Below are 22759 nucleotides of genomic sequence, written 5' to 3' on the forward strand. Positions count from 1 at the left end.
CGAGTGCTGGAAATAAAGGCGTGTGCCACCACTCCTGGCTAAAAGTGAATCTTTTAAAAATTTAAAATAAGAAAAGTCATGGTGTTCACAGAGAAAGAGTAAATATATTTAAAACCACTCCAGGGGCTGAGGTGCAGCTCAGTGGTAGAATGTTCGATTACAATGTACTAGATGATGGGTTTGATTCTCAGCACCACATACACACACATGCAAACCACTCTGCCTATATGTGCTTCTGTATACTTGAAACGTTAACTATGTTGGACCTCCTGGCACGGGCCTGTAACCCCATCTACTCAAGAGGCTAGGGCCAGAGAATAATGAGTTCATGGTATGCCTGGGCTACAGTATGAGTTCAATGCTAGCCTGGGCAACTTAAGGAGACCTTGGTTCAAAATAAAAGTAAGAGGAGGATGGCGTGTAGTTCAGGGTAGAGCATCGGTCGGCATATGTGAGGACCCAGGCTCAATCTCCAGCATCAAAAAAAAAGAAAAGAAAAAAGTGGGTGCAACCCAGCCACCACTTGGGTGTGAAATGTTATATACTGCTCCTCCTTGCTGTCCCTCTCAGTGACTGCCACTGACTTCTGTAATCACTGCAATGCAAACCCTGCTCTGATCTCATGCTGTGTCCCTACCCAGGGGACGGTTTCTTCTGGACATCAGCGTTGCTTGCTTGTTTTCTGTCCCACCTGCACTCATTCTTTTAATATTGCCCTTCGTATACTAACACTCTTTGTTTGGTTCACACAGACAAGGAAGTCAAGTTCACTGCCCTCTGCCATCTCCCGTCCCCAGCTCTACATCCCCATAGTAACCAACTGTGAAAGCTAATTCTGTCAACTTAACTAGCCGTGGGGTGCCCGGGGATGTGGTCAAACACTTATTCCGATGTATCTGTAAGAGTGGACAATTTGTATTAGTAGACTGAATAAAGCAAGTGGCTCACCGAAATGTAGGTGGGCTTTGCCCAGTCTGAATTTTAAAATGCCCTCTCTTTAATTGTCTTATCCTGGGACATTGAGTTTTTTCCTAGCTTCCAGATTCAACCATTCAACCAGTAGAACATTGGCTCTTGGCCCATGGGTCCATTGGCTTTCAAACAGCTTTCCCACCGTCTCTGCTGGGGCTCCAGTTCACCTACTGCAGATTAATGGAACTTCTCAGTCTTTATAATCACGTGACCTCAACCTTACAATAAATCCCACCCCCAGGTCTTCAGTACAGTCTGTTCCGGAGTACCCTGACCAATAGCAGTCCTTTCTTCATCAAGGGAAGGACTGACCCCATTCAGTTGTTCTCTGGCCTCTTGTGCAACATTTCCAAGCTGGAAGACTTAAACCCACAACTTGGCTCATGTATTTCTCAAATTCTGTATTGTCCTTCTTTGCATATGTCTTCTCTTGCCTTATGCCTAGGGTGTCAACTACTGCTTCTCTTTTATATCCCCTAGAGCTTAATGCAATACCTCTGTTGTTGAGTAGGTGAATATTACCTCAAGCTAAACAAGACTGAACATTGAAAGACTATGAAAGTCTGACATAATACTATATAATTGAATTTGAAGACAAATAATATCTAAGTGATCTATTTGTGACAAAACCCAGAAAATTACTCCTTTAGAGGACATCTACAGTATATGCCAGATGCTTAGGTGGTGTTTCTATTACCTGGAGAGTTTTAAAATAGCTCTCATACCAAATCTCACCCCAGAACAATTAAATAAAAAGCTCTGGAGTGGTTTGTAGGCAGTATTGTTTTTAACCTTCCAAAATAATTCTTATAGGCAGTCAGAGTTGAAAGTCACAGTCCACAGGGAATGCAGGTGAACTGATTTCGGTTTCTATGAGGGATGAACTTCTGTTGAAAAGGAGGCTTATGGCTGGAGAGATGGCTCAGCTGTTAAGAGCACTGGCTGCTCTTGCTGGAGGACCCAGGTTCAGTTCCCAGCATCTACATGGGGGTTCACAACTGTCTAGAACTTCAGTTCCAGGGCACATGTGTATATTCACACAAACACACATACACAGAAAATAGAAATAAATAAATAAATAGACAAATAAATAAATAAGACTTCAATTTGTCTTTGATGTCGGAAAGGGAAGACAGATGTGACTGAAAAATTACATCAGTAACTATCTACTGATCACATACTCATTCCTTCTGACACCCATAGAAGTAAGCAGTGTTTGTTACTGGGTGCATTTTGCAAATGGAGACTAGGAAACCGGAAAAGCACTTGAATTTACAGAGATAACTAAGTAAGGTAGCTGAGATGGGGAAATGTGAACCCGAATACCCAGGAGGCTTCAGAGTGGGTGGGGAATTTGGTGCTTCGGTGACCAATGTACCGTGTGTTGTGGGTGTCCACACAGGCATGTACATGTATGATGCTTTTTTTCTTAGCTGTGCTGGTGACTGAACTCAGGACCTTGTGTATTAGGCAAGTTCCATACCACTGTGCTAGATCTCCAGCCCTGGAGCTTTTTCAGTAGAAGTAAAACAGATTAGAGTTTTACTTCTGGGGCTGGACTCTTATAGAAGAAAAAGCCGCCGGGCGGTGGTGGCGCATGCCTATAATCCCAGCACATGGGAGGCAGAGGCAAGTGGATCTCCGTGAGTTCGAGGCCAGCTTGGTCTACAAAGCGAGTTCCAGGACAGTCATGGTGTGGTGCCCAGAGAAACACTGTCTTGAGAAACAAAAGAAGGAAAGAAAGAAAGAAAGAAAGAGAGAGAGAGAGAGAGAGAGAGAGAGAGAGAGAGAGAGAGAGAGAAGAAAGAAAAAGAAAAAGCAGGACCTTGGGGCATGGTAACAGGTAGGCCAAGGAGACGATATCAGGAAGGGTCTCTAAGGAGAGGATATGGGCTTCAGATAGTGGTTTCAGCAAGCTGACTTGCCCATGTTCTCCCTTATGCCAGTTACCAGCTTTAGCTAAGTTGGGGTAACTCTGGGAAAGGGCCCAATGAGGGTAGAATAGCAAAGGGGTGCTCTCCACAGTCCTCCCTTAAGCCAAAGTGGTGAGCATCGTTCATGCAGAGTAACTGGAAAGTGTGAAGAGCCACGTGTCCCTGGGAACACGAACGCGGAAGACTAAGGCAGAAAAGGCCCCAAGACCAAAAGAACAGGAGTAGTTTGTCTGACTAGAGGGGAACCTGGAGCCTACTATCTGGAGACCCTGGTGGTCTGGGAGGTCTCCTATAGCATTTCAGGCCGTTGTTAGTGACACATCAATACAAACATGGACCTAAGCAGCCGTCTAGCCCCACCCTCAATTAGAGCCCAACACCTCACAGGGGATCTTTGGGAAGTCCGGCCCTACCTTTGGTTAGGGAGTGAATCCCCAGCTTGACCTGGGAAAAGTTCCCACTTCCGATCTCCCCTCGAATTCGATAGAAGCCGATGCGTTTCCCCAGCGTGATCTCCCTCACCACCTTCTCGTCTTGGCACATGTCCTGAGTCAGTTTCTCGAAGGGGGTCAGCTGGCGCGGCTGGTCCTCCTCGCCTTCCTGGCCACACTCGGCCTGGCCGCTGCTGCTTTCCGCGCTGTCCCTCCGGTCCCACCGGTCCCAGTGTGTGTTCACCAGGCCGCCTCCATTCACAAACACTGCAGTCATCGTCCATGCGGGCTCACGTCTCCATCTCAGCCCAGAGCCACTGTCAGGGCGGCTTGGAGGACGGGCAGAGGCCACAAGGGAGGTAGATGTGAGCTGAGGTCTCCCGGAGCAGTGTCCCTGAGAGTGCTGAGAGCAGAGCAAAAAGAAGTCCTTGCAAGACTGGGTGGCTGGATAGAGCTTGCACAGCCCAGCGGGGCCTCACTCCAGGCCCTTTCTGACCTCGGGTTTCCCAGCGCTCCCTGCACAGCCAGACGCACATCCAGTTACCATAACTCCTCCTGAGGCGGAATCTGATGCCCTGTGTGGTAGGTGGCTGCCACGGGGGACAAAGGCTCCGCTTTATTTCCCTGTGTAATCAGGCAGTCTTGCACTCCAGAGTGTAAAAGCCCCTGGGAGGTCCCCGAGTCCCTGCAGCGGGTACTCATCGCTGGCCTTCATTTTGTGTTTCTTCTTGCTGTCAAGTCGCAGGACCCTGGGGACTTAATAATCCGAACTCCAGAAAGGAAGAGTCTTGCAAAGCAGCCTTTGGTCACACAGGCAGCCGGAGGATTAAATCTGCACAATGTCACTTTAGCCGGCCTTTATTTAGATGAGCCCTCTTCTAAGCCCTGAGCTGTCCTGAAAATTTGGCAGATGACAGCTCACCCTAAGGACAGAGAGTAAAATAATTAGCCCATTCTAACGCGCTGCCCAGGAGAATACGAAACTGCTTCATGAACATTTTTCTAAAAGCACTCTACGAATTTATGAGTCATGTTACTAGTAGATGCTACATTACATACTGTTTAACAAAAAGGAAAGTCAACATGCATACATGCTCTCCATGCACATTTTAGGAAACCGTTACAGTCCATGAGTTTCAAGCAAGGCATATTTGTATTAGTTGTATTAGTTCACTTCAAAAAACAGATTTTTTTGGAATATGAAACCACAATAATGACAGTTTATCGATTTTCAAACCGCCTTACAGTTTTGCAAATGTTTTATCTCCTCTAACGCCTTCATACTTCAGCCCAGCTTCCCCTTCACTGGTTGCTTTCATTCTTTCTGTTTCTCCAAAGACAAAGACCACTTCTCTCCTCTGCTTATTTTTTTCCTTATATTTCTGCTGGGCTGTCAGTCTGCAGGCCCAGCCCTTTATGTGACAGACAGACTCGGGAGGCCAGCGTGGCCAGAGGTGTGAAGGCTGCCCTGTGGACCCCATTCCAGTCTTTGCCTGCTCTCTCTAGCCTGTCAGCTGTCCTAGGCTCACGGAACCCTTTGAGATGGTCACAAAACAACACGAAAAGCCCAGGTGGTGGTGGCGCACGCCTTTAACCCCAGCACTCAGGAGGCAGAGGCAGGCGGATCTCTGTGAGTTCGAGGTCAGCCTGGGCTACCAAGTGAGTTCCAGGAAAGGCGCAAAGCTACACAGAGAAACCCTGTCTTGAAAAACCAAAAACAAACAAACAAACAAACAAACAAACAAAAAAAAACAAAAAACACCAGCACTAAGCAGCGTCTTCTCTCCGAGTCCTCTTGGCGTCCTGATTACTTTCTGAAAGGTCCCTTCTCCTCAAAGGTGGAAAGCACAGTCCGCCCCCATTTTCCCTCCCAGAGCATGGAGTGCTGGGCTCTGGATGTTGCCAGTGTCCACTAAACGTGGATGGAGGTTGACTTTTGAACTTGAGCATTTTCTGAACAACAACAACTAAACATAACCAAACAACTAAACAAACAAACAAACAAAAACCTAACCTAACAGATTGCTTTGGAAATGCAATTTCTAGTCTGCTTGAAGATATTATGTTATTGTTATGAGTAGGACTGCCTATGCTGTTGTTACAGGTTAAGTATGGGGTTGCTATAAGAAAGGGTAGGGAAGCCGGGCGGTGGTGGCACACGCCTTTAATCCCAGCACTCGGGAGGCAGAGCCAGGCGGATCTCTGTGAGTTCGAGGCCAGTCTGGGCTACAAAGTGAGTTCCAGGAGAGGCGCAAAGCTACACAGAGAAACCCTGTCTCGAAAAACCAAAAAAAAAAAAAAGAAAGGGTAGGGGGTTTGTGCCCAATACTCCTCCTATTTCTGGATACGGGGACACGAAGGTAGAAGAAGTTTGCAGGGTTATAAAGGGCCACACAGCAATAACTAACACAGCTCTAAGGCAGAGTGATTCAGATGTCAAAAAAACAAACCCCCAAAAAACACGGAGGCCAAAGTTCCTTTACTGGATTAAGGAAATTCAAGACACTCATTATAATTGTCCTGGACTCGCAGACGCCTTTGAGACACTAACAAAATCTATGAGCAGGAAAAAGCACACCCACACAATTTGCATGTAGCGTTAGAGAGTTCACAGACACTCTGAAACCTACCCCCGGATGTCTGGCTGAGCAAAGGTCAAGTGACACCTGACTCGCAGATTTGCAATCCAGAGCTCATGAGAGACAGGAGTAGCATCAGCCGTAATTCTGAAAGAAACTTTAGCTTAACCAATGCAAAGGAGAAGGGCTAGTCCAGTGCAGCAGCCGCTGTGAAGAACTCTTGGCCCTGTGTCCTCCTGGAGTCCCTCCTCACCGGGCCGCGGTTGTCAATGGCCTATTTTATCACAGCTAAATAAATAAGTGTGTCCCCGGGCTCTGCACAGTGTCTGGCACTCATCTGATAAGTTTATTAAAGAAGAAAAGAACTAAATGCCAAGTTACCCAATGTTAGGTTTTAGTTTGGTTGAGTAGAGGTAAATACCTTTTTATTTGTGAACTAATAACACTAGCCCAGCATTTACTTTTAATTATCACAGAAAACTTACTTCAGCACATTCTTTCCAGAGCCTGGGCTACGCTGCAACAGCCGTTAGGATTCTCGACCCCACTTTTCCTGTCTAGATGAAAAGCTTAGCTGCGAGTCTGTCACCTGACTGGGATGTGTTGTGGGACTCCTTCCACAGGCATCTCCTTGTCCTTGCTCCTTCCAAGAGGTCCACTCTTCCCAAGCCGTCAGGACTCTGGTCACCAGCTTTCCTCATCCGCCACACAATTGCTGGACCAGGGCTTGCCCTCTGCTTTCCTGGTTCCCCGACGCTCTCAATGTGGGCTCTGTATCCTGAGCTCCACCAGGGCCCTGGGATTACACAGTGTTTTAACTTCACTAACCCAACTGACTTTTGGTGCCTCCTAGAACAAGCCCCCCTTCTTGCTCCACTCAGGGAAGAGGTCAGATATAATTGCTGCCAGTGGTCAAGGTGTTTAATGGTTTATGAGTTTTATATACCCTCAAGTTAGATTTCTTGCAACATGGCCTTAAACCAATTCTCTTTTCTTAAAAGCCAGGAAAACAGCTACTCTTCTACTTAAATCAGATGAAGACGCTTTTACAAATTTACAAGAATTAGGCTTGTATTGAAGATGAATTGAAACTTGTTGATAATGCCAATAATCCAATTAGGGCTAAATGAACCCTTTTCTACTCCAAAATAGATCACATAAATACATATAAACAAAAGATTCAGCTCTCTCTGTACTCTTTGTACTCTCCCTCCACTCGGTCTCTCTGTCTCTGTCTCTGTCTCTCTCTCCTTCTCTTCATAAAGCTCTAAAAGGTTAAAAAAAAAAAAAAGATTCCAACACCGGGATGGGGGTGAGGGGAGTGTCTCAGTGGTTAGAAGACTGAAGATCGCAGAGCCAAAATCATGGTGACTATTTGAGTGTGGAAGAGAGCAAGTTCCAAGCCCGTACGTTCCAGAAGGCTGGAACGCTCTCTGCCTCCTACCCCTGCCCAGCTCACGAAGAGCCCTGGGCACAGGGGAGAGTGTTAGGTAAAACTGCCTTATGGAATCCTCTTTCCTTCATCTTTCTGCACTTGCAGTTTCTGGAAAAGAGGGGACTAACCATCTAAACCTCCAGACAGGGATCTCTTTGGCTGGACTAGCTCTGAAGGAAAGCCTCCCCACCCCCACCCCTCCACCCCCGCCAAAAAAAAACCCCTACATTTGGAGACTGTGCAATGCAAAAGCTCTCGGACTGCCCACTGTACAATCCTTGGGTGCCAGTGCCCTCCCCACACACATACGAGAGAGAGAGAGAGAGAGAGAGAGAGAGAGAGAGAGAGAGAGAGAGAGAAAGAGAGAAAGAGGGAGAGAGAGACAAAGAAAGAGAAACAGAAAAAGACAGAAACAGAGACAGAGAGACAGAATTTCTAATCCAGTCTTAGTTTCTGCCTAGTAGAGAGAATGGCCACTCCAGAGGCACCAAAGGAAGGACTCCAAAATGAAAGAAACCACACCCACCCAAACCACCACGACAACCAAAAGGACCTTAAAGGAAATAGAACAAGAAGGAAGCCGAAAACATCCATAAAAACCAAAACAAAGCACTAAAAATTAAAAGACCACTCAGACAAGAACGAGATCTCTTGAGAATTAAATTATTTCCCTGAAGAATCTTATTTTTTTTTCATCTAGAAGAGATGAATAATAGAAAATAAAAGAAAAAAATCTGGTCAATCAGATCAGAAATCCCAACATACTGATTATCAGGATTCCCAGTCACACTGTAATGTTCTCAATAATGACAAACATTAAAAAAAAAGCTGGGCAGGGGTGGCACACGTCTTTAGTCCCAGCATTCAGAAGGCAGAGACAGGTGAATCTCTGTGAGTTCGAAGCTAGTCTGGTCTATAGAGAGGTCCAGGATAGCCAGGGCTACACAGAGAAATCCTATCTTGAAAAAAGTAATAATAATAATGACAAATATATAATAATTACTCCTGTCGCATTTGAATTGCCAATAAATTGTGGACTTTATTAAAACAGTTATAAATGAGGAGAAACCCCACACATGCTCACATCCTACTAGAATGAAAATCTGAATAAAAGAATGCACGGAAATGGTAAATCTACATTGCTTGTGTATGTCCATGAGGGAATGCACATCCATTTTGCAAAGTTTTATTTTCCCCCTGGAGACTCGCACTAGGTCTCTGCTCATAGAAACCCTGCTTAGTTTAAAGGGCTGCTGCCAACAGTGCAGAGTTCAACTGCTTTTTCGTACTATCCCCAGACCTCAAGCTAGATCATGTTGAAAATTAAACAAGTAGTAGAAGATATGAGTGATTTCAGGAGAAATCTCCCATTTCCCAGATGCAGGCACTGTTGTTTTTACCTTTTGCCCTTTGATTTTGACCAGTTTTTTTTTTTTTTTATGGACCCTAATAAGAACTTAGAAACTCACTCAGACAAAAATATGGAGTCATGTCATCATAGATCAAAGTACCCGGAGGAGGCAGACTAGCCCTTAATTATTAGCTTACTGCTGCCGCACACCAATGCATTACGTAAGATGAAAGAACACAGGGCTTACTTGGTAATTTATTTTCTTGACTTGCAACCCACTGTGAAAATAATAGCAAAGGAAGCTGTGGTGATATTTTGTTGTACTCTAATAAAATTTGCCTGAAGATCAGAGGACAGAGCCAGCCACTAGATGAAATATAGAGGTCAAGCAGTGGTGGCACACATCTTTAATCCTAGCACTCAGGAATCAGAGATCCCTCTGGATCTCTGGGAGTTCAAGGCCACCCTGGGCTACATGAGATTGATCCAGTCTAGGAAAGAAACAGAGCCGGGCAGCTGTGGCACACACTTTTAACCCCAGTATTTGGGAAGCACACATGGCATTAATCCCAGCACTAGGAAGGTTGAGATAGGAAGTGAAATGGCTGGGTGGAGAAAGGCATAGAAGGCGTGAGGAGACAGGAACAAGAGAGCCTTTCAGCTGAGGACTCAGGCTTTCAGTCTGAGGATTCATGGAGACAAGATCAGCTGAGGAGTTGGTGAGGTGAGAAGTGGTTGTGGCTTGTTTCTCTGACCTTTCAGCATTTACCCCAATATCTGGCTCCGGGTTTTTATTATAAGACCATTTAGGATTCGTGCAACAGGAAGCCATCTTGCCTTTGTTCTCTTTGTCTCAGTTTCAAAACGTCTGGGCCAGGCTTTCAGACAATCTCTTTGTTGGTTGGCTCACTTAGAGGAAAATCTGGGCTTTTTTTTTTTTTCTATATGTGGCAACAAGATTCAGTGATAATAAGGCTGTGGTTTTAATTCTTCTCAGACACATTACACCCTCACACAGAGATCGTTAACAAACACAGTGCATTTGAAAGTTTATTTTAGCGTTTAGAAATAATTTGCGCCACCTTTCCTTCTGGCCTTCGCTCTTCTTTCTCAATATGCATACCCGGATCCCCACGGGGAGCAGCGAAGACATTTTGAAGCAAATGCAAAGTCATTATGAACGGGTTCTCTGTAACACAGCTGCTTCCCAACTTGTTATCACAGGTTACTTTCCTTGGTTGCTCGTCCCCGGTCTTCCCGAGGCCACCCACAACACTCACCATCCATGCCCTGTCCACTCAGCCTAATGGGCCTACATCAGCTCTCTTCCTACATGGAGTGCTACCACACTAGAGAGTCCCATGACCACTGAGATCACAGACCGAAATGTCTGTGAGGGGGGTGCAGATGTTCTATATGGCCGACCCCTCCCAATACCCTTAGCATGCTAAGCCAGTCCTCACTCCGCTGCAGCTGGGTGGCTATGCTGGAATGCAGGTTTACATTTGTCAAATCTTGTAATTCCCCCAAAGAAACTGGCAGTGGAGGGCTTTTTTAATAATCTCTCTAAGGATGTAATTTTATATATTTTAATTTTAATAGGGATTAAATATTTTTAAAACATAGGTAACTGAAACTGAACGGTTGGACCGGAGTTGTGTGGTGTGGTATGTTTGTGTGGATGCACGTACTCAGGTGTGTGCATGTGGAGGACGTTCAACAGGACGTTGTCTGATGTAGAACACCTAGCATTAAAAAAACCACAAATATTCTCTGATGGAAGCATGGTTTAGCGACTGTTTGAAAATTACATTGTATAGGAACAAGGGGGATGACTCCGTGGGTTAAGGGTTTCTTCTTCAAGCATGAGAACATGAGTTTGGACCACCAGCCTCTGTGCAAAAGTGGGCTGCAGTAGTGAGTATCTATCCCCCCAGCACTGGGGACTCAGAAGAAGATAGGCCCTAAGGGGCCTACTGGACAGCCAGTCTAACTAAAACAGAGTGCTTCAAGTTGGTGAGAGACCCTGTCTTGGAAAGAAAAAATGAGATGGAGAGTGATGGAGGAAGACCCCTCGTATCAGCCTGTGACACATGCCCCCGTGAATGAATGCCCTGGCGACACTGTGAAGTGAGCTGTCCCCAGTCCCCTTTCACAGGTTACATCAAGAAAATCTAAGGGCAACAGAAGTTAGCAACGTTGCCTCTGATTTTTCAGCTGTTGGCTTCTTGAGGGTGAGAACCGAGTGTTTAGGTCACCTGCCAATCTATCAACCACACATTTCAGAAAAAATAAGGAAGAGAACAAGCCATGATTCATTAGAAAGATTTCAGGCTCCTGGACGCTGAAGAGAAATTCAAATCTCATTTATAATTCATGTTTGGGAACACAAATCTTCCTATCATCTTTAAAAGACGATGCTTGCCTTCAAACAAGTGGAGAATGGTGGAGACAGTGTGACATGCACTGAACCACAAGCAGGTAGCTCTGAGCAGAAAAACAAACACGTTCTCCACGTCCCCAGAAATAGCTAATTTAGGAAGCAGTGTGGGAACACTCATACTGATTTGCAACTCACAGTTTATTTTTAGGGGATTAAAATGTTTTCCCATCAAAGCCCAAACTGCTCTTTCACTGCTTGGTGATGTCACTTAGTTCTAGAGGAATATATTCCAGAAGACATGGAGAAGAACACACGAGTGGTGGGACCAGGGAATTTAAGAAAACCTTTTCTAGTTGAGCCAAGCTAAGGAAAGTCTGTCGTTCACAGGCAGTTCCTGCTGTGGTGAGGGGAGCGTACTGCGGAGCGTACCGCTTCCACTAATGAAAACGTTCAAGTGCATTTGAAACCTTTATTGAGCCTCCCCTCTCTGACTGATCCCTGCACAGCACACTTGAGAGCAGTGCTGAAGATCAGGTCCAGGGCCTCCTGCATCCTAGGCAAGTCTTCTGCCTGCCTGAGCTCTTCTTCCAGTCTTTGTTTGTGTTTAGGGTCCCCGGGGATCGGCATACAGCCATTTTTGAAAGCCGCTATTTTATAACGTCGGAACTTCAGGCAGGCATGCAGCTATCTGACTGAAGACTGCATTTTCCCATTTCGGCCGCAGTTGGGTTTCAAGCTGTATGTCTGCGTTTTAGTCATGGACTATGAGCAGAAGTAATAAAGAGAGTTGTTCGGTTATTGCCTTAAAAGGAGGATAGGCATACCCGATCCTCTTGCTTCTTTCCATCTTTCGCCTGGCTGGAATGTGGACACAATAGTGTGATAGAAATAACCATTGAGACCGAGATGGAAACCAAATACAGAGCCTGGCAGAGCCACGGAGAGAAGTTTGGATGCCCAAAACAACGTGGATAATGACCATGAATTGAAATTCTTGAAACTATGAACCAAAATAATGTTTCCTCCTATTATGTTTTTTTGTTTGTTTGTTTTTTTTTTTTTTTTTGTTTGTTTTTTTTGTTTTTCAAGACAGGGTTTCTCTGTGTAGCTTTGCGCCTTTCCTGGGACTCACTTGGTAGCCCAGGCTGGCCTTGAACTCACAGAGATCCGCCTGGCTCTGCCTCCCGAGTGCTGGGATTAAAGGCGTGCGCCACCACCGCCCAGCATGTTTTTTTTTTACTACATTTTTTGTTTGTTTTTTGAGACAGAGTTCCTTTGTGTAGCCTTGACTGTCCTAGAATTAGCTCTGTAGACCAAGATGGCCTCGAACTCACAGAGATCCACCTGCTTCTACCTTTTAAGTGCTGGGACTAAAGGTGTGAGCCACCACTGCCTGTGTTTACCACAAATATTTTATCACAGCAAGAGAAAGCCGACTGGCGGGGCTTGGTGGTGCACACCTACAATCCAGCACCCAAGAGGCTGAGGCAGGAGCATTGTAAGTTTGATAGCTGTAAGACAGCCTGGTCTACATATCAAGTCTCTATCTCAAAAAAAAAAAAATGTACATGTACAAAAACAAACAAACAAACCAGGGAAAAGTTGACTAATTCAGATTCTGTCTTCTTTAAGCAAGCTGATGGTTGTGTAAGGAGGTGCCTTGACTTCTTACATCAAATTCCATACTGTCTGAACATTTTACAACATGGATAACTACTCCTATAATTAAAACTTTAGATCTGTCTACATATATCTACCTGTTTATATATAGAGATAGATTTAGAGGAGGGATAGAGACAGACAATGGATAGACAAAGGCTAGTGAGCCAAGGACAGAAAATAAATTACAGAAACTTCCGATTTTTAGTTTTCCGATACTGCAGAACACTTCAAATAGCCATACCTTTGTGCAATCTAATTCACAAATCTTAATAATATATTACCCTGTGGAAGAAAGAACAGTGATTCCAAAAGGTATGCCACCGTAACTTCTGAGTAAAAGCGAGTTTCAACAAACAGTATCCTCGATTGATTTATTTAAATGTTGCTATGAAAATTTTATTTATCACAGCCTGTGCATGTGCGGGCGTGTGTGGAGGGCAGAGGACAGCTCTGTGCAGTCAGTTCTCTCCTGCCTTTACATGGGTTTGGGGGATTGCGCTCAGGTCACCAGACTCGCACAGCAAGCCTCCTTTCCCGCTGAGCCATCGTGCTGGCCCAGCCATCCTTACTTTTCCAGTAATACTGTACATTCTGTAATGATGAGTTTTTTGTCTGTGCTTAGTAAATCCATTTTGCTTTATAGTATACAAGCTTTAGGGGAAAGGAATTTAAAGCTTTGCATTTTCATATTTTTTCAGTATCTTTAATACAAAGTTGTTTCTACTCACTTATAAAACACAGTGGGTCTTAAGCAGAAGGCTGCAAATGTGTTCTTTCATTAAACACTGTCAATAGATGATCTGAGCTGAGGAACTCTACTTTGAAGGCATTTCTTCTAAATCAAACCACCAAAGGGGATCATGTGACTGTTGGCTTAAGGTCAGAATTAGGGTAGGCCTTGGCTTCTCACTGAATGTGTTCTGGACCGGGACACTTTCTCTCTCAGTGTTTTTGCCGGCCCGTGAGAAGACTGGACCCAGGATGTCTTTGGCTCACTCTGCCCCAGACCTTCTGGGATTCTGGATTTAGCCATGTTAGATGAAATCCAAACCACCAGTGAAACAGGTCTGAAGTCCTAATGTCACATTGCCCCCTTCTGGACCTTTGAAGTATCTACACGGATCAAATTGTTAAAAACGCAGAAACCACACTGGACATGTTGGAATACAATAACCCAGTCCTCTTTTTCTGCCACAAAGAGCTCAGAAGGCGGGCCCGGAAGCATTCTGATAGAAGTGTTGGGAGACAATTCAGGAAAGGCTCTCAAGGTGTGAGAAACAGTGATTCTCACTTCATAAGAAGAGTGCCGAAACTCAGAAAGCAAAGTGACCTTGCAAAGTTGGGTTGTCAACCTAGAGAAAAGGCAAGCAAGCAAGTGTACACACACACACACACACACACACACACACACACACGCACGCACGCACGCACGCACGCACGCACGCACGCACGCACACACTAGCTGGCATGCTGATTTGGCACAAAACATCAGTTTTTCTATTCCTAGTCACATTTCTGCTTCTTGAATCCTTCCTTGCTCCCTCTCCAAACTCCCCCACTTTATTGATTCAGGACTCAAAGTCTTCTCTAATGTATATCCTGGGACTTGAGATTCCCTCCTTTTCTGGTTCATAGCAGATTGCCCGTAGCTTTTCAACCCTAGGATGAACTGAGAGAGCCTCGCTGCACTGACAGCCAGGGAAGACAGGGAGGGGTCCAGTGCCTTCTGCTTAACTGTGACTGTCTAATGGACTCTAATGGCAGCTTACCCTATACATGACGTCTTACGAATGAAGTAAGTATTGAGCTGATGAGGTGGCTCGATCAGTAAAGGCACTTGCCCCCCAAGTCTGGAGAGTGGAGTTCAATCCCTGAGACCATTTGGTAGAAGAGACCCAACTTACACAATGCTCCTCTAACCTCCACGCCTGCACCGCGGCATGTAAGCACTTGCTCCAACAACACACAGTCAATAAATTTAAAAAAAAAAAAATTTAAATGTCATTAAAATTTTTCTTAAAGGAGCAGGTGCTAACACAGAAAGCGATGCTAGAGCCGGGCGGCGGTGGCGCACGCCTTTAACCCCAGCACTCCGGAGGCAGAGCCAGGTGGATCTCCGTGAGTTCGAGGCCAGCCTGGTCTACAGAGCGAGATCCAGGACAGGCACCAAAACTACACAGAGAAACCCTGCCTCGAAAAACTAAAAAAGAAAGAAAGGAAGAAAGGAAGGAAGGAAGGAAGGAAGGAAGGAAGGAAGGAAGGAAGGAAGGAAGGAAGGAAGGAAGGAAGGAAAGAAAGAAAAAGTGACACTAGGCTCTGGAGAGTTTGCAATTTTATCTCCACCTGTTTGACCAAAATAAGGAAGACTATCAGCTGGCTTTTAGCAAACATGTGTGTGCTGGGAACACTACCTCCCCCTACCTACCCCCACCTGATACCAATGCTCCTCTCTTACTTCTTCCTTTGTATTTTCTTTTTAAGTCACCTCAACAAGTCTTCAGCCACATGTGGAATTACCCACGTCCTCAGTGGCGCCTTCTGCCCCGCTTAAGCCTCCCTGATCCTGTGTGATGGCTCCTGCCTCGTCCCCTCCACTCCAGCCCATGCGCGTGTTTCCCTCTGCTACCAGCTGATGGCACTTGAGATCTGTGTACCGGTATGTGGTCTCTGCCCGTGTACTTCTCGCTGAGCTGGTCAAGCCCCCTCCAGGTTGTCCTTGAGAGCAAAGCCACTCACTGAGTGACAGTCCATCCCCACAGTGCTTCTTCCGGCTCTCGTCTTGAGAACATCATCCTGACGGCTCAGATGCTGCTCCACCTCTACCCACATCATACCTGCACTAGGTCTTCCACAGGAGAACTTGCCTGGTTGTCAGGAAGTAAGCTCTTTATCTAGATTAAAGTAGGAGAATAAAACTTCGGGCTTTTTTTCCTTCAGACGTGTCCCTCTCACGGCTTTCCCCATTCGGTAAATGGTAGAACGTCCTTCTACTGAAGTCATAGACATTAACTCCTCTATTCTCTCACATTTCTTCTTTAGTCTCTCGGCCAATCCTGCTGGCCTTCTGTTGGAGAATTCCCAGAGCACAACCACTTGCCACCAAGACCAAGCCACCAACAGCTTTTGGTTGATTATCTTTTACCCACTGGTGAGGTGGCTCAGTGGTTAAAGGCACCTGTCACCAGACGTGACAGTTCTCGCACACGTACACACAGAATAAGTTATTTGTAAACGTAAAAGTTGTACAGAAACATAGTTGTTTTTGTCCCTGAATGCCCCTGACAAATGGGGCCTGTTTCAAATAAAGTACCCAGAAAGCTCCTTTTAGAACACATCAGACTAGGTCATTTCTTAAAACCCTTGGAGGGAGGGTGGTGGCGGCTTACGCCTGGATCCCAGCACTCCAGAAGCAGAGGCAGGTGGATCTCTCTAAGTTCGAGGTCAGCCTGGTCTACAGAACGAGTTTGAGGACAGACAGGTCCACACAGAGAAATCCTGTCTGGAGAAAAAAATATTCAAAACAACAACAACAAAACCCTTTGATAACTTTCCATTTTGTTCACAGTAAAAGCTTAGAATGTCCTCCCAGACTCTCCCCAGTGTGGTCCCTTTGCTCTCCGAGGTGGCCGCCTCCGAGAGCCCCCTTTCCTCACCCGCACTCCAGCACCGCTCTCCTCATTCTGGAACACAGTAAGCATGCTGTCACCGCTGAGGGCACCTGCTGACTCTGTGAGTCTGATTTCACTCACCACAGCCACACGGAGCTCGCTTTTGTGCTTCCGACACCTGAAGCAGTGTGGTTTCCTTCACTGCTTTATAAAGTCATGACTCACCACGTCAGGCTGTCTCTCCCGTCACATCGCACACTTCTCAAGGGCAGTGACCCTGTCTGACCTATTTAGACTCCCTCCACAAGAACTACGGTAATGTAGACAGTGTGTCGTGGTTGGGTTTCTGTTGATGTGATGAAAGACCATGACCGACAGCAACTTGGGGAAGAAAGGGTTTATTGGATCTTAGAGCTTATGGTTCATTATCCAGGGAAGTCAGAGCAGAAACTGAGTGAGGGCGGGAACTGGAGGCAGGAACTGAAGCAGAGGCCATGGTGGGATGGTGTTTCCTGGCTTGCTTCTCCTGGCCTGTTCAGCCTGACTCCTTATACCACCCAGGGGTGACACCTCCTCTTGTAGGATGGACCCACCCATAACAATCATTAACCCAGAAAATGCCCATAGGCCCATCTGGTGGGGGCATTTTCTAAATGGAGGTTCCCTTTTCTGAAATGACTCTAGACTGTGTCAAATCGACATAAAAGCTAGTCAGCATGCAGTTTTAAGGGTAGACAAGTAGATAAATATATCAATATAGAATTCAAAAACTGACACACACACACACATTGATTTTCCTATCAATGTACCAGGACAATTTTATGAAGAAAGATTAGTCTTTTAAAATACTCTTTATGGGCTGATCGGTGGTGGTGCATGCCTGTAATTTCAGCACTCAGGAGGCAGAAGCAGGTGGATCTCTATGAGTTCAAGGCTGCCTTGGTCTACAAAGTGAGTTCCATGACAGCCAGGGCTACACAGAGAAACCCTGTCTCAAAAAGCAAGCAAGCAAACAAACAAATAAACAAACAACAACAGCAAACCATTAATGACGGAAGAGTGAGGAAATGTACTAGTCAATGCTAACCAGCAAATAAAGGCCAAGGAGATCAATCTAGATTTTAAAGGAGCCAAAGGGAGTTTTTCTCTTTGGTTAGTGCCAGGGTCCAAACTCAATACCCTGCAAACGGGAGTCACGTACTCTACCGACTCCATCCCCATCCCAGGGAGGAGTGCCTGTCACGTTCAAAGGATGAGGACAGAAAGAGGAAATGTTTATTTCATCACATCAGAAGGGTTAAATTGATCCTGTGCACTTGAAACTGCTTCTGGGTGTGGCATATACCCATCCAGTTTGCCTCATCAGAGAACTCCCAGGAGGACCCCATCAATAGTGTCACCTCCTCTTTTATGCTCAGAAGTATCCTTGCCTGGGAGCTATAAGATGGGATCGCCTTCCTTACCTCGGTTACTGCCCCCTCTTATTCTGGAGTCAGTGAGGATAAGCAGTGGTGTGGTTGTGGATCCCCTCTTACTTTGTTTTATATATACATACATACATACATACATACATAAATACATACATACATACATATATGCTGTGGGATGGTCTGTATGTCAAATGTGTTGCTGATTGGTCAATGAATAAATCACTGATTGGCAGTGGCCAGGCAGGAAGTATAGGCGGGACTAACAGAGGAAAATTGAGAGAACAGGAAGCTGGAGAGGGAGACACTGTGAGCCGCCATCAGGATAAGGAAGATGTAAAGTACCGGTAAGCCACAAGCCACGTGGCAAGGTATAGATTAATAGAAATGGATTAATTTAAGCTGTAAGAACAGTTAGCAAGAAGCCTGCCACGGCCATACAGTTTGAAACCAATATAAGTCTCTGTGTTTATTTGATCGGGTTTGAGTGGCTTGGGACTGGCGGGTGAGAGAGATTTGTCCTGACTGTGGGCCAGGCAGGAAAACTCTAGCAACACACACACACACACACACACACACACACACACACACACACACACACATATATATATATATATATATATATATATCCCTGGCTGGCCTAGAACTCACAGAGCTCCACCCTCCTTGGCTTTCCGAATGCTGGGATTAAAGACGCACCATCATGCCTCCTGTTTGGAGTAGTCATGATAACTGGTGGTATTATTGTGCATCCTTCTGTCATTAGTTTTTCTTGCCAGCATCATTCCCTGGAAGGACCCTCGGGCCAAGTACAATAGAGCAGTCATTCAGACGGAATGACTTCTTTCAGATCTTGTTGGCAATGGGGCAATTGCACACCCCGGCGCTCCTTCCTACAGCTAGGTGATCTGGCAGTGGGTGTAAAACAGTGAGTCTTCAGTGTCATTACTTTGAATTGCTGCTTTTATTTTTTTTAATCTCTAGAGACTTCCATAAGTTAATTTATATCTCCTCCAGAGTCAGAAACTGAGGTATAGAATAACCCAGTTAAATAATCTGTCTGGGATCATTCAGGTTCAAGAAGCCAGGAATTCTTACTGATGACCAACTTATTGTCAGTTTATTTTCAGTTCTCTATGAGCACTATCATTTATTCAGTTGACTAACGCTTATTAAATGTCTATCATGGTCCATTGATGCCCTCTTCCAAGGATGAGTAACCTTGAGAACCCAATGTCCTAAACATCTACTGTGCAGCTTAACATAGGCAATCAGTCCACTATTGCGGTGAGAACATCAGGTACCAATGCTAATGTGTGAAATGCAACCTGTGTCTCAGTGTGGAAATTGTCTAGGACAGACCTCAGGTTCTGCATTAAGACAGGTAAACAATACAAATGCATTGTGTTTCAAGGAGATCAGGTAAGGTAAATAGGCCATGAGACACGTGTGTGTTTTCTTTGGATATACGTCTATTTATATCCTTTGTGTGTTTTTTAAATTGACTATTTGGAGGCTGGAGGAATGGCTTAGCAGTTAAGCACTTGCTGCTCTTTCAGCGGACCCAAGTTCAGTTCCCAGCACCCATGTTGGGTGGGTCACAACCACAACCACCTGTAACTCCAGCTCCAAAAGATCTAACACCCTTTGCTGGCATGTGAGGGCACTTTTACTCATGTACACACACACACACACACACACACACACACACACACACACACAAATTAAAATTAAAGCAAATATTTTTTAAACTTAAAAGTAGATAATTCATTTTTTATTATTACACTTGTTATTTACGGATTCTAGATATAAAGTCCTTATACCCCAGTAAGATTTACTGAAGGAGGAGGTGGCAGGAAGATCACAAATTCCTTATTGGATACATGATTTACAAAACATTTTTCCCATTCTGTGGGTTCACTTTCTTGATGTTGACCTTTGAAAAGCACAAATTTTTAATTATTTCTTCAAAAAAATTATACATTTTGATGATGCTCCATTTATGTTTTTATCTTTTGTTACTTTGACTCTTGGTGTCATATTTAAGAAACTATCAGGAAAATCATATTTAATCCAAGGTCAGAAAAATGTATACTTGTTTTCTTCTAGGGTTTTGTTATTTTAACTCTAATATTTGATACATCTTGAATTAAGTTCATTTGTGGTGTGAGGTAAGGGCTTAGTGTCATTCTTTTGTATGGTGGCCAGCTCTTTATATTTTAGCTATAATTCATATAAGATTTTTTTGTTCTTATTTCTTTTTGGTGTTGCTCAAGCATTTACAATGCACACTGGAACTTAATAGAAGTTGCTTTAAATTTCTTGTAACTGTAGTGATATCTATAAATTTTTCTGCTTTGTAGCTCCATCTATTTATCTTCTATTATATGTTATGTCTATGTGTTCGAATATAACAAATCACTATTTTAATTATTTTTCTCTATTTAATTTTGTGTGTTTCGTTGTTGTTAGACAGGGTCTCACATATCCATGCTGGCCTGGAACTTGTTGTGTGGCTGAGACTGACCTTGAAATTCTGACCCTTTCACCTGTACCTCCTTAGAGTGCCCTGTGGTGCTCAGTCTTTGTGGTGCTGGACACTGAGTTAGGGCCTCTGGCATGTTAGGAAAATACTCTGCCAACTGAGCTACATCCCCAGCAATTGTGTGTCTTTTAAAGAAGCTGAAACTAGGTTTATTGGTAAGGTCCTGTAATCCCAGATACTCAGGAGGCTGAAGCAGGAGGAACAGGAGTTCAAGAACTGACCGGGCAACTTAGTAAGGCCTTGTCAAAAGAAAGGAGCGAAAAAAGAAAGGAGAAGAAAAGAAAAGAAGGACAGATGGTAACAGCTAGCAAGTGTAGTCTCGGGTACTATGACAAGCCCTGAGCCTGAAGAAACTCTGTCCGCGTTGTCCTTCGTACAGGGTCACTGCTCAGTTGCGATGTATATAAATGAGTGAGCAGTGATCTCCAATCAGACATTAAGAAAGGGACTCTAGGAAGTCCCAGTTAGATACAGACCCACGTGAGATGAAGTGAGTTGTGATATAGGGGGCGTGGTGACAGGCAGAGTGAGAAGAGAGATTCCTTCCAAGTGGAGAGCTCCTATGGGAAAGGGACTTCATCTTTGTGTATCCTGTGTGTTCCATAAAAGTTCGTCCGTGAATGACACATCCTGTGGTTGGCGTAGATCTTGGAGGATGAAGCAAGAGATTTTCAGTCTTTGAAATCCCTGTGCTTCCCACACAAATGCGACTTCTGCCTCTTCTTGATGTGCATAGCTCAATTTCCACTTAGGAAAAGCCACAAGCAAACAGAGGGTCAACCCCTCTCCTCTGTGTCCATATAGGACATTCTCTCAACTCACCTCACAGAAAAACATTCCTGACATCTGCTGGGGGGGGGGGTGTGTTTTGCTCATATTGACCAAAGAATCTTTATACTTTAAAAACACTGTTCAATTAGGAAAATGAAAAGGAATATTCATATTTCTTCATAGGTTTGTACCCATGAGTATACCAGGATCAAAAGTATATGGCGCTTTTTAACAATTTTCATCAGAAACAGAAAAACTTCTGAGGATGCAGGACACCCAGAACTCACAAAGGTATAAGCAGGCAATCATGCTGGACTTCACACAAAGAGAAAGTATGTCAAAACCAAGCTGGCCTTACAACTTCAAGAAGGCAGTAGATGACGCAAATCCACTAAAGAACATGAATCATGGCATCAGAGAGCGTAAATGATCCTGCTACCTACTCCTCCCAAGTGCTACCACGCCTAATTGATGTGGTCAGCTCTGGAGACTGAACTCTGGGCTTCATGCACAGGTGTCTACCTACTGAGCTACATCCCTAGCCCAGACATACTTGAGTTGAAAAAAACAAAATAAACTTGTCTTTGAAAGGATTCTAGAGGGGCTGGAGAGAGTTCACTGGTTAAGAGTCCTTGCTACTCTTGCAGAGGACTGGAGTTAAGATCCTAGGACCCATGTCGGGTGGTTCATAACAGCCTGTAACTCCAGCCTCAAAGGATCTGACACCATCTTCTAGGGCACTTCTAGGCTTCCTTGGGCACACACACACACACACACACACACACACACACACACACACACAACCGAGAGAGAGAGAGAGAGAGAGAGAGAGAGAGAGAGAGAGAGAGAGAGAGAGAGAGATTTTTTTAAAAAAATCAAAAATCGGTGGCACACGCCTTTAATCCCAGCACTCAGGAAGCAGAGCCAGGCAGATCTCTGTGAGTTCGAGGCCAGCCTGGTCTACAGAGTGAGATCCAGGACAGGCACCAAAACTACACAGAGAAACCCTGTCTGGAACCACCCACCCTCCCAAAAAAAAATCATTTAAAAGAAAAAAGGCCTGGCCCTTGGAAGGCTGAGGCAGGTTCCAGGGCAGCCAGTGGGGTGTGTTGGGGGAAGGGCTGGGTCTGGCTGGCTATTCCTTTATTTCTCCAACTCCTGGACATAGGCCTTAGTGCCAGCAAGAAAAAGACAGCAGAATCAGAGGAGCTTTGCCTGGTGTGGTCCCTGCCCGGCGTTCACCGAAGTACACGCTGTTGGAGAGGCAAATGAAGAGCAGCCTACCTACCAGAGAGCCGGCAGGCTTCCCAGCCAGTTCTTAGAACCACATTGTTCCCTGGAGCTTGTTTAATTGACCTGTATTTCTGACTGAAAAAAAAAAAAAAATTTCCCCAAGGAGGCAAATGAAAGTAGATAATGAGGATCTCTCATCTCACGGGGCAGTGCGGGAGCAGAGCGCAGAGCTCTGGAGACTGATCATTATTTAAATGCAAAAGCATTTCAAAAAGATCCCGGTAAGTCAGGCTCAGGCGCAGGCACTGGGTTTTTCCGGCGCCAGCCAAGGCTCCCTGCCTTCAGCCTGCACCCCATGTCGGTCAGCTTGACTTTTCTGGTTTAGAACTGTGAAGCTAAGGAGTGGGCAGTGGAAACTATGCAGAAAC

General features: G+C 45.0%; 1 protein-coding gene across 1 annotated transcript in view; it reads right to left on the reverse strand.

Annotated features, from left to right (window-relative positions):
• Nim1k (NIM1 serine/threonine protein kinase) overlaps positions 1 to 22759 on the reverse strand; it is a 60200-nt gene that overhangs the window by 21514 nt on the left and 15927 nt on the right. Inside the window, exon 2 of the mRNA XM_052743342.1 lies at positions 3320 to 4260. Coding sequence (XP_052599302.1) covers positions 3320 to 3614 — 295 coding nt within the window. The 5' untranslated portion in view covers positions 3615 to 4260. The remainder of the gene's footprint in view (positions 1 to 3319; positions 4261 to 22759) is intronic.

The sequence above is a fragment of the Peromyscus californicus genome, unplaced genomic scaffold (genome assembly GCF_007827085.1).
Source record: "Peromyscus californicus insignis strain IS unplaced genomic scaffold, ASM782708v3 Scaffold_18__1_contigs__length_77618521, whole genome shotgun sequence".
NCBI classification, from domain to species: Eukaryota; Metazoa; Chordata; class Mammalia; order Rodentia; family Cricetidae; genus Peromyscus; species Peromyscus californicus.